At 34.4% G+C, this 12,260-nt stretch overlaps 1 protein-coding gene across 1 annotated transcript; it reads left to right on the forward strand.

Moving 5' to 3' along the window:
- Positions 1 to 3,959: 3,959 nt before the first annotated feature.
- On the forward strand, positions 3,960 to 7,128 carry LOC131440231 (syntaxin-3-like). The gene is made up of 4 exons (XM_058611330.1): positions 3,960 to 4,106; positions 4,167 to 4,262; positions 5,418 to 5,736; positions 6,692 to 7,128. Exons 1-4 carry the CDS (start codon positions 4,089 to 4,091, stop codon positions 7,126 to 7,128), a joined length of 870 nt encoding a protein of 289 aa, XP_058467313.1. The 5' UTR covers positions 3,960 to 4,088.
- Positions 7,129 to 12,260: the final 5,132 nt, after the last annotated feature.

The following is a 12,260-nucleotide window of genomic DNA, read 5'->3' on the forward strand; positions in this document are numbered from 1 at the left end:
ATTTTCTGATATATAAATTTGGGTTCAATGCCGTGAAGTTAAATTATAAAACGACTATAAGAAAAGATAGTGATTAACGTTTTTTTTATGATTCGTTGTTTTACTAAAACTCCAGAAACAAGAATCTTATCTTCTTGATAGCAATAATTAATTGCTGTCACAATGCACTGAGACAACAGGATTGAAGTGTGCTGCCACTTCAAATTAAGACCGTTAACTCAAACACCAAAACTTTTTGGCTCTCTACTTTTTGGAACGATTCCATTCGAATTAAAAAGATGTTTTCTGTTTTTTTTCGGCTTATATTTTTCATAAGCATTTCCCGTGCTATACCTTTGGTAGATTTTTTGGACGAGATTTTGTGTAAATTTTTCTCTCAACGACCTCCAAATTTCGTCAATTGCTTCAAATTGCAAGTTCTGTTATTTATTTGAGTCCAAACGTCTTTAATTGGCCCAGACGCGATTCGAATTATATATAGTACTTCGAAAATCCCATTTGCCTCCTGTTTTTAAATTACATCGATTGATCCGAGATTTGGGAACTCATGGAAATGTTTTATCTATTCGAATGATTCACTCTCTTGCTCATAAACCATCAAACTGATTTTTGTTGTATTTTGCTGGAATCATTTGAGACTTTTAAGAGCAGGAAAAAACTGCTTTAAAGTGCGAAGTGTGCGTGTGTACCTGATTTGGGGAAAAATGTTGAGATCGAATCAAAAACAATTGTCAGATGATTCATTTTTACAGAACATTCTACCATTCTACTTCACTGATCGCGAGCAATCATGAGGGTCGTTCGATTATTCTAATTTAAAAGAGATTTAGATATAATTTCCATCCAAAGATAATTTTTGAGCTGTGAGAAATTCACAGGGACAGCTACAGGTACAGAAATAAAAGGAACAAATATAGAAGCTAAGTTCAGGAAAAAATAAAGAAGGTACAGGAACAAGTGCAGAAAGTACAAAACCAAGTACAGAAATGACTGAAACAAATATAGGAAGTATTGGCACAATTGAGTGCAGAAAAAGGTACAGAACGTGCAGATGGTACAGATATAAGTACAGAAGTTACAGAACCAAATACAGAAAATACTGAAGCAGGTACAAAAAGTACAGGAACTAATTTCGAAACAAGCACAGAAAGTACAGGAACAAACACACAAGTTACAGAAACAAGCACACAAAGTACAAATAAAGTGCAGAAACTCGAGGAACAAGTACAGAACAAAGTTAAAAGTACGAAAGTTAATCGCAAATGTTGTCGAGACAACAATTTTGAATGGCAAATTAGAAGAAGAAAAAGTTTTCATTCCACGCATTCCAATGATGCTCACTGCTATGTCATTTCAATTTGAACGTCATTTTCTCATCCGTTTAACTTTTTTGTTACGGTCAATAATCGTTATGAGTCTATAGCGTGAATTTAGGATTTTTTTCAGATGGTAAATTGTACGCTGCCTGTTGGCGTTTCGGCAAGCCATCGGTTTTATATATTTTGTCCTGTTGTCCGCGATATAAAAAGGTTGGGGCCACTATCATAGAGCATTATAATAATATTTTTCATCAATAATCATTAAAATTGATAAGTAGTTTTGATTTTCTACATCCAATCTAATATTATTGCGCTACGAAGTGTGCAGGGGTCCGCTAGTTATTGTATGAAATAAATATTACAAAAGCTAAGTTTGGTGAAAGGGGTGCTTTATTGATGTTCATTTCAATTCAGCAAACAAAAAAAGCGCAAACACAAAAAAACATCACGGCTAAAGAGAGTATCTTTTCCCTTTATCAATTTTATATGTTTTTCAGTTCCAGAGCAATGGCGACGTGATGCTTGGAAAAATCGAAAGGAGACATTAGATGACAAGTGTCTCACCGAGTTTCAGTAAAAGTTAAGTCGCGTTCTGTTCGAAATCACGGCAAACGATTTTGCTGATCTCAGTATATTTGTTGTTTACTGACACGTTCAGTATAATATTTTGACAAACTTCAGTAAAAGCACGCGTTTTACCGAAATATCAGCGTATTATTTTAACGATTTTCGGAAAAGAGCATGTTAATTACTGAATAGTCAGTAAAATTTTGTGTTGCCGATATAATTCGGCATTTCATTATGCCGAGCTCGAGAATCGGTTTTAAGTGTGTAATTCCACTTCGGTAGGCATTTAGTACAAGATATATCGGAGATTTGCAATGATCAACTGTTAGGTGATCCACTCAAATATGGAAAATTCGATCCTTCAATGTCTCGACTATTTCGTAAAACTTTTCTAAGGAAAACTATTCATGATTTGATGTCCTACATTCGAGTATCAAGAATTGCAAAGTGTCCAAACTTTTTTTCTCACATCTTCCTCGAAACAAAAACGTGCACCGAGAAATACATAAACAATTATCAGTAAAATTAATCTTTTTATCTGAGCCCCATCACTTAAATCGGCTTTGTTTTGATTTAAGGATCCTAAGCCTTGTCATATGAATTAATGGAAACATGAACTTATGCGATTTTGAAAATACGCGGAACTGTGACGCCGAAAGAAATGGACGTTCGATATTGAAACTTTGCTGTTGTTTTCAGATAATATATCTATCGATCGAAAGTTGAGGTTTTGAAAACGTTTCATGGAGTGCCCCCTTAAATATTTTCAAGAAGTGCCATTTTTTGAGGTCAGATAAATTCTTCAAAAAGTTGTATTTATTGCTCCCCCGAAATCACCTTGCCATGCTTCAAAAATGCTGCATTATATATTTGACTTTACTCCTCCAATATTTACAGTTTTGGAGGTCTCTAATTATCTTATTGACAACTAATAATTATACTAAGATTTGTTAACGTTCATCTTCCGTTACTGTCACTGACCAAATTAGTTGAATGCAATTCTTATGGAGATACACACCTTCACGGAAAGTTTTGACGTTCGGCTCGTGTGAACATTCCGGTAAGAAACTAATTTTGACGCACGCTGACGTTCCTATAAGACAGTGATAGAAATAAAGAGCCGATTTTAGTCATAATCCAATGTAATGAGCTAGAGGGAACTACTGTCTTCATTAATTATCGCTAGTCAGAAATAAACATTTCAATAATATTTTCTATTGACGAAATTTTGAAGTTATTGACACCCTGTAATTCCGCAACTGGAATTTGGATCCGAGTAAAATTCATAAAGAAAATTACATGACCACTATAGACTCTAATTTCATTTATTGGAGAACCTTGTTGAAATATTCTACTACTACACGCTTGTTTCCGCCAAAACAATAATACGAATTCACATATTCAGAATAAATTGAAAGCAATTAGTGTAACTGTACCAACATCCATTTGGTTAGTCAAGTCTTCAATAATTATTATTATTGTCTATATTTCTTGCGACATTAGTATTATTTATTTTCGCGTCAATTCCATTATTTATTTTTTATTTTATTTTATTTATTTTTCACGTCAATCATTATTTGCCATAAGTTATTTTCAACATTTTAATCAATGAAAACGGTATTTTTTATTGTAATATGAATAAAATTCAAATGGTTAAGATTCAAGTTAGGTGTTCAGTCACAAGTGTTGACTATGCAACCTATTTACAATAAATTGTCTTAATATTTACAATAAATTTTCTTTATGGATAGAAGATACTGATACATGGATGTTTATACAAATACGTAAATTATGAATGAGAAATTACAGGAAACTGCCTAATGGCAGTAGAGAATGAACATGAAGAAATATGCTTTAAATCAACAAATAAACATTTTTGTTTTTACATTATTAAGCAGTGTCCAACGATCCATGTCTACGTCACAAAAAAATATATCATTCTGTAACTGTTACAATTTATGTTGACGCGGTTGAGCTTCTCGCTCATAACTGCGATATTATCAAAATCTATTATCATTAATTAGGAGGCTTCTCAATGCATGAAACTTGCGCTGCTCCGCACTACGCTTCTAAGTCAGTTCTTTTGCGTTTGTTAATAGCAGTGGAGTGTTGATTTTGGTTGTTTCACTTTGGCTTTGGCGATTGTCATGGGATTGATTATTTACTAACGATTATACCTAAAAATGACACGAGATCGCCTCAATGAAATGCTGGAGGTTTGTGAGTAGAATGGCAACCTGAAAATAAGTATTACCAGGTGAAAAAATTGTTTCTTCTTAGAGAAGTACGTTCAAGGACTTTGAATACAAGTTTGTACAGGAACATGAATTTTGGACCTTATATAATCAAGAACGAATTCTAGATGATTTGGATCGGGTAAGTTTGCTTACAAAACATATACAGTCAGTTTCAAACTTAAGCGATCATTCCAAAGACATTATTTGCATCATTGTTTTGATAGTAAATTTACAAAAAAGCGTAGAATAATGAAAGAACTATCTTGACAATAATTTTCTGAAAAATGTGCTTAGTTTTCTAAAATAGATAGAACATCTGGGACAAATCTAATTCAGCATACATATCTAGAAAAATTCTATCAGTAGTCAACAAATATTTGTATGGGTATTCTAAAATTAAAATGGCTGATAAAAAGGGTATTACAACGTAAATTATAGTTAAACCGTAGTTTTAATGGAAAGTCATCGTTGATGAAATATTCTAAGGTAACCGTATTCATTACAGATCTTCCATCACTTCTACCTTTGGAAAACTTGATTAGAACGATATTTGTCTTGTCTATTTAAAGAGTAGGATGAATGCTGAGCGTACGTATCGAAATGTTGACACTTGTTTTAGAAGTAATATCGCTTCAGGGCATATTCAGTAGTGTTCTAATTCTAGATGCATAATTTATGCCAGTTACAAAATTTAAATCTGAATTTTATAACAAGAAAATCTGGCAGCCTCAGCAGTGTTTTACTCGTGTTTCAAATATACAAAAAATAGAACGGCATTGTAGACCAGTTTTAAATTTGACAGAAGAACTGTTCGAATAAATAAAACTAGAACGGCTTGCTGGGGATTCGTTTGTTCCAGTTTCTGCTCTATTATAGATCTTCCATATAAAACTTTTAGCTGCTGAATTTGCTCTCAAGATCACTAAATTAAGACATTGACACCAAATTAAAGAATATCTTATTTAAGGATATGAAAATAGGTGTATTCACCGTTATTCAGATACGCCATCGCACGGTATCACTTTGAACAAATAATGTCAATTAAATGAGTGCTGCTGTTTTAGTGCGCACGAACCTACTTGTATGTATGAGATTCGATGTGGACTCGCCTGAGGGCGCCATGCTCGCAAAAAGTATGTTGCTTATAATCTGTTAGTAAAATGAGAAAGCAGGATATCTTGGTAATATGATGTCTCTTTGCCTATAATCAATTTCATTTAAATGTATCGCGATTTTGAGACTGACTGTACGAGGGTTACTTTTATGACAATTATCTATTCATCACGAACAGTAGTTTTCGGAAATCGCCGAATGGATTCGGAGCCTACAGCGAAACATTTTGGATGTGGAAGTAAATATTTTCTCCGAGGGTTTTGACAAAGCAGTACGAAAGTTGAAAGAAAATGCTCAACTATGTTATAAGATATACTCGGCTGTGAAACGGATGCAGAATGACCTGTCGAAGCAACAATGGCGAGCTCAGGAAGAGATTGTCAGTCGTGTTCGATCGATGCAATATGAAAGCATCAAAGCTGCCTACCTGAAGGCGTACTGGAAATACGACGCGGTAGTACGGCGTTTTGAGGAAACGATCAAACAAAATAGTTTCTCTCGTGAGTATTGCTAATAGATATAAAACTCTAGATTTGGAATGTTCTCCTCGCGGATTTTTTCTCGATTTACATAGTAATTTTTCATTCTGCATCATAAAGATGACTATTTTCGTTAGCAGAGCAGATCTGTTTCATCGAGAAATGTATATTTATATCGGAGAATATGAACTACAGCAGCTATTCCCTATTTGTGGTCAATGAGATCCCAAATTTTAATTTAGTGCAATATATAAATTCTCTGGTGCCACAGATAACACTCGTACAAGTCCAGTGCTCAATGATTGTGTTTGTATAAAATTATCTGACATTTTATAAAGTGATCAATGACAGTCTATGAAGTCGCTGCGAGCGGTCCAATAGACTTTTATTGGCACTTTTACAGTATAATATTACACAATTTTGACACTTTTACAGTATATTACACAATTTTGACACTTTTACAGTACCGAAGGGTTTCCCCGCAAAAAAAGGGAATTAAAAAAATTACATATTATTACTATAGTATGAAAGTTCAAATTCAAGAGCCGTTTAATGTGAGTGCAAAAGTTACTGAGATCACTTTTTAAAGGGTCAGTTGATTCTTTTATATAAACACTCCCTGTAACACTAAACACTAAGCAGACGGGAGCAACGATTATCGCGGAGATTGTTTATTGTAAACACATATAGGCAAATGATCACTGAATCAAAACAACACTGGACATATCTAAGCGAGTAGTGCTCGTAGTGTGTTACGACATGTCGTTTTTAAAATACAAGAATCAAGCCCATACTTTTTGAACATGCCTCTTATATAAGCTACAATTTTAGGCGAATCGAGCGAATAAAACTCAATCATTCATTAAATGAAGCTTTATGTGAGGTGAAAATTATTTATTGTTTATGTGAAATGAACAGTATTTAATGTTAAATAATAATACTGATGCAATAATATTTACACAGATATCTTTACCAGTATCTTCCAGGGAATACAGCGATCAATTCGAGTGCAACCAATCCGATCATGATTTACGATGGTCACAATGTCGGAGACAAGCTTACCAGGAAGATACTGTAGATGATGCGTTGGAGGAGCTCGATGCTTTGGTAGATCGCCATCAAGAATTGCGGACACTTGAGCGTTCATTGGTAGAAATGCGCGATCTGTTTGTCTTGTTTTCCACTCTGGTAATGCAACACGGTAGTCTTCTCAATCTGATAGAAGGGAATGTACAGATTGCGTCCGATCATGTTGCAAGGGCAGTTGAAAATTTGGAACTCGCTCGGGAGTATCAGTGGAAATCGAATGGAAGAGATTGTTTATGTTTCAATCGGATAACGATTTTACTGTTAGTTTTGATCGTGTTATCGATGATTGTATGTATACTGATAATAAAAAAGTTTATATTGTAGCCTGGAATTTTTATTGATTGTCATCATACCCACAAGGCTTTCCGAAAGTAATGTGTACGTGAATTTCTATGCTTTTCGTTTTATTTAGCGATCCGATTACAAATCTTAGTTTAACGAACATTTATTTAATGGCTTAGTCTATGACATATTGCGGCAGAATTGATACAATATGGCTATTTAAATATTTTAAGTGGGAAAACATCTTACTTGTACGTATCTTTATACTTATTGTTCGCTTACCAAAAATATATTCAACCTATTATACATCGACTTATTTAGTTCTATTTCCAAGTATCAAACATCAGATAGATATTTCATATATCAAAGTACCTAATATTCAGAAGTAAAGTATTAGTCGTCAGATTTTATGTCTGATGTAATTTTTCAGGCTGTTAAGAAATGAGTTACTGTGAATAATGTTATATGTAATAATCTAGACACGAATATACAGGAGGATTATTGACGTTGAAAGTTTTTCTGTGACAGAGGCTGAATTTTCGTGTGGTTACAATCAATCTAAAAGGTCCTAAAATTAATTGAACATGTTATCCTTTCTTTCATTGTACATATGATATTTTGAGTTTCGCTATAATAGTCAGCCGAGAAGAACAAAGTTGCAGCTGTTTAATTGGGTTTTTATGCGTTTTTGGGTATGATTGACCAATTGAACAATTTCATATCGAAGCTCCCAAGCACATGGAAATATTTGAATAGAGAGGATAGCAACCGTACCAAAATAAAGAAAAGGGTTAGGCTATATTTAGTTGAACGTGCTAAGTGTATTTCCGAAGGGAAACCGATCCCAGGGGTATCCAATAAAAAACCGGGTGTTTCCGTTACTGCATCATGCCACAATTTGGTAAAAAAATAAAATATTTCTTAAAGTCAAAGGCCTCAAATGTCGAATCTATTCTTGAAATTTTGAAATAAGGAATTACTTTCTACTATGGCCAAAAAATATTGTTGTACAATACAGAGTATTAGGGCAGTCTGTCATTTGATACAAACTTTTTTATTATGCCCGAATTATGTTATGTATAGAATAATTATCTGCAAAACATTCGTCTGGTTAGATTGTGTGGTAATTATACAATGATGATTGATTGAGAAACCGATTCAGATCACTATTAAATTTAAATAGTTGCTGTCAGTTTTAGAAACCCTGGAAAGCATTTTTGGAAAATAAATATCATTCTTGCTGTTTCTGTAAGATTTAACTACAAAAAAAGCGGAACTCTTTATGATTTTGATACTGTGAATGCATGCGTAAAAGCATATCCACCCTTACGTTTTTGTTTTATGAAACAGGTAACTCTTAGGATTCCAGAAACTAACAGTGAGATGATACCTTCTTTTATCAATCCGCATGAATATTCTTCGGTGTTTTAGTTTTCATGACATTATTTTAATGACCGTCGTTTTAAGACGCAGCATGAGATTTCAGTCATACCGACCGTGTAATGTCGAAACTGCAAATTGGATAGAATTCGAATTTAAACGATTGATTGAACATTCCATGAGATGTCGAAGTAAGTTCCACATGAGAGTTTACGGTTGCGGAACCACATGAGAGTTCACGGTTATTTACAGCACTTCTAGAGCCGGTATTCAGGAACCAGCATAACCTAAAAGAATTCGTAAGGCCATAAATTAATATGACGAATGAGTTGCAATAGTTTTGAGTCCAACTTTGAAGCTTTTTTGGGATGGTAATCTTCTATATCGGTTTGAATTTTAAAAACTCATCTCCCTGTAATTCAAAAATCGGAAGCAAGAATTGGATAAAATTCATTAATTTTGTTTGGGACTATAAATTCATTAATTTGAATTTTTACTTTTGAAATTCGTTTTGGCCTTTTTTGAGAAAATGATTGAGCTTTGAGAAACGATTCGATACTGGAACCGGAATTCGAAAATCGGTGTAGCCCAAGTCAGTTAAATTCACCTGAGAAGCTGTATAGTTTACATTTGATTCAAAATGTTTAAAGATCAATGTAGACATCTTTGAGAAATTTTAGCGCGAATTGAATTTTTTAATACCTTCCGAATCGAAAACTGAATACCACTAAAACCAAAATAAGTTCATTTGGTTATCGACTATCTAAACCTGCCAACCCGATAAACCTGATTCATTTATGTGAAATAGACATTTTTATACTAATCACCCTGTATCACCTTAACCGGAGGTTGGATCTGACTAAAAAGCAAGATGTTTTATAGGATCTTAAGACTTTTCATTTGAATCTTAGCTCGGTTCAGCCATCAACGAGAAGAATGAGTTGCACTATTTTAATTTCGTTTCACATATCATCCTGCGGTTCCGCAATCAGAAACCGCAATCATAAACCTAATTCAGGAACCTTGTTTGGGACTACACGACTTTTCATATGAATCTGAGTTTGTAGAAAACGGTTCAACCATCTCCGAGAAAATTGAGTGAAATTATTTGTCACACACGTATTTGCTGATCTCGACGAACTGATTCGAATGGTGTTATGTTCTTCTAGCATTTATTGCTTTAAGTAGTTTAAATAAAAATAATCATGGATTACTTTCAACTTGAAAATGCTGCCATCATCTCGTTTACATATCATATTCGAACGATTATGTTGCCAAAAATGAACCATTCTAAAATCGGTCCGAAGCAAAAAGTCATGAAAAAAGATGCTGTACACAGTCTTTTGGTACTAAGAAACAATTGTATATTACAGTATAAAAATCGTGTTTCACGTTGCTCCTAAGCATTGCTTTATCATTCAGCGCTCAAAACTCCTACTGCTGGAATAGTGGAAAAAGTCGCTTACACAAAAATATCGATATTTCCGTTAAATGGCTTGTTGGATAGCTATTACCGTGCGGAATCTAAGTCTAAAAACATATTCTGTTTTCAAGGTCAAATGTGACAGATACTGTCAAAAAACTGAATATTTTGACATAAAACTTTGTATAATTAAAAAAGTAAACATCCGATCTCAAAACCATTCAATAATGTTCAGGGTGACGGGGAGACCTTTCATTTGCGACTAGTTTGATCAAAATCGGTCCAGCCATCTCTGAGATCTCGACCTCTTTGTTGACGACACACACACACACACACACACACACACACACACACACACACACACACACACACACACACGGATATTTGCTCAGTTCGTCGAGCTGAATCGATTGGCATATGAAACTCGGCCCTCCGGGTCTCGGAAAATTTTTCTTAAGTTTGAGAGAATTCTATACCTATCTATATATATAAAAATGCAGAGATCATTCTTTGTAATCGCATCACGTATGAACGGATGGACGAATTTACATGATTCTTTTATTGTTTGATTAGTTTGATTTTACCCCCACCGGGTTCGTACATAAAAAAAATTAGGAAAACTTGCCGGGAAAGTGGGAAAAATCCATAAAGTTGTTTTGTATGGACAATGGAATTTTCCACTGGAAAAGTCGCCAATGATTCCTAGATCTACGATTGATGTTTGGCGCGCAACGAGTTGCATACGTGCTTGGCCGTCGAAAGAAAGAATACTAGATCGTTGAAAGAATCTTTTGGCGCGCAACGAGTTGTTTTGTGTGAAGTTTCCGCATGCATACTAGATTAATGTTATTCGTCATTCCGAGCCACGTGCTTAATTGGGTATCAACATTATTGCTTACTAATATCGTTTTCGCTTGAGAAAACTGAAACTGACCCAGGGTATGTTAGTTTCATAAAACACTTTTGGCATTAAAAATGCCTTACTCTTCACTATACGGGGCCGGGTGTCAATTAAAAGTTTCAAAAATAGCCGCGTAACCTTTTTGTGTCATAATTTTGAACGTTAATAACTCGGTCATTTGTTGATGGATTGTTATAATTTAACAACCAATCGATTCGGAAACTTTTAACTTAAACATGTATGACGACGTCGTTTCAGTATTTCAATAGCATACTATTGAAAAAATGGTTGGAATCGACCTATGTTTTCATCCACCAATCCCTGCTTTACAAAATGACGTCAACTTCTTGTTCGGCATAGGAGGCTTTGCGTCATGCATAAAAAACACCGCATCGTTCTGCGTAGTATGAAGAGAAATCTATAAATATAGGCTGCACAATATTTCTTTGCCTAGTTGATGTTTGACTGCGAATGAAACAAGTAGCTCGTCCAGTGAGCTGACTGGATTGTATATGCGTTCACTTGCTGGATTGTCGCTTTTGCATTATGTGTTGGTGAAATTTCCTGCTGTCTGCACAACACCGCTTCGTGTTCGCTTGAATATCTTATATATCATCTAGCTATTGAAGAACCGAATCAGCGTGGTTATCGGTTCTTTTGAAATATCCGATGTATTTAGCAAATTGTTGGTCGATTTTGCCATTAAAAATGCCTTACACTTCGCTTCCCGAGGCTGGGTGTCAAATTAAAACATGCTAAACTAATCGCTTAACATTTTTCTGCCATAATTTTGAACGCTCATACCTCAGTCATTTGTTGATGGATTTATATAATTCAACAACCAATCGATTCGGAAACATTTAACTTAAACTTATGAGAAAACGTCATTTGAATATTTCAATTGCATACCATTGGAAATTTGGTTTGAATTTAGTGTTTTATTTTGGTTCTCTGGTAACTATCAGGCCAATTTAGAATTATCGGCCAAAGATTTTTCGGATCTAATTTGCAGCGCTTGTTCCTCGATGATTTGTTAAATGATTTTCCTCATTTAAATGATTCCAAAGCTTCAATATAGTAAGCTTAAAAATGTTTTAATTTGTCAACGGATCGGTTTGCATACTTAAATCTCCATTCCCATACGAACAAAACGGTGGCGCGAAAATGGATTCAGTATAAAGTTGTGTTATTATGATAATCATAGAAACTTCTTCTTCATTATATGTGACTGAACAAGTTGTTTTCCCACCAGGAATTAAACGCTTCAAAAGATTCAAAATTAAATTCTGAAACTTCTAAAAACGGTCTCCTCGGTTTGGTAGTATAAATGAGTTCCACAGGCTCACATATACAGTACAATTAGATGCAATATCATATAGTATCAAATTGATCGTGAATAGCAACCCTCGTAGAATTTGGTAAACCGCCAGTTTCAGTTCAATTATTATTTGCTTCAAAACACGCGTTGTA

Source organism: Malaya genurostris, chromosome 1 (genome assembly GCF_030247185.1).
Source record: "Malaya genurostris strain Urasoe2022 chromosome 1, Malgen_1.1, whole genome shotgun sequence".
Lineage (NCBI taxonomy): Eukaryota > Metazoa > Arthropoda > Insecta > Diptera > Culicidae > Malaya > Malaya genurostris.

Bases quoted from the DNA above. Each gene is read 5' to 3' on its own strand.
- LOC131440231 (XM_058611330.1), top strand. The intron at 4,263-5,417 runs GTAAGTTTGCTT...CACGAACAGTAG, and splicing joins TTCTAGATGATTTGGATCGG to TTTTCGGAAATCGCCGAATG. The intron at 5,737-6,691 runs GTGAGTATTGCT...TATCTTTACCAG, and splicing joins CAAACAAAATAGTTTCTCTC to TATCTTCCAGGGAATACAGC.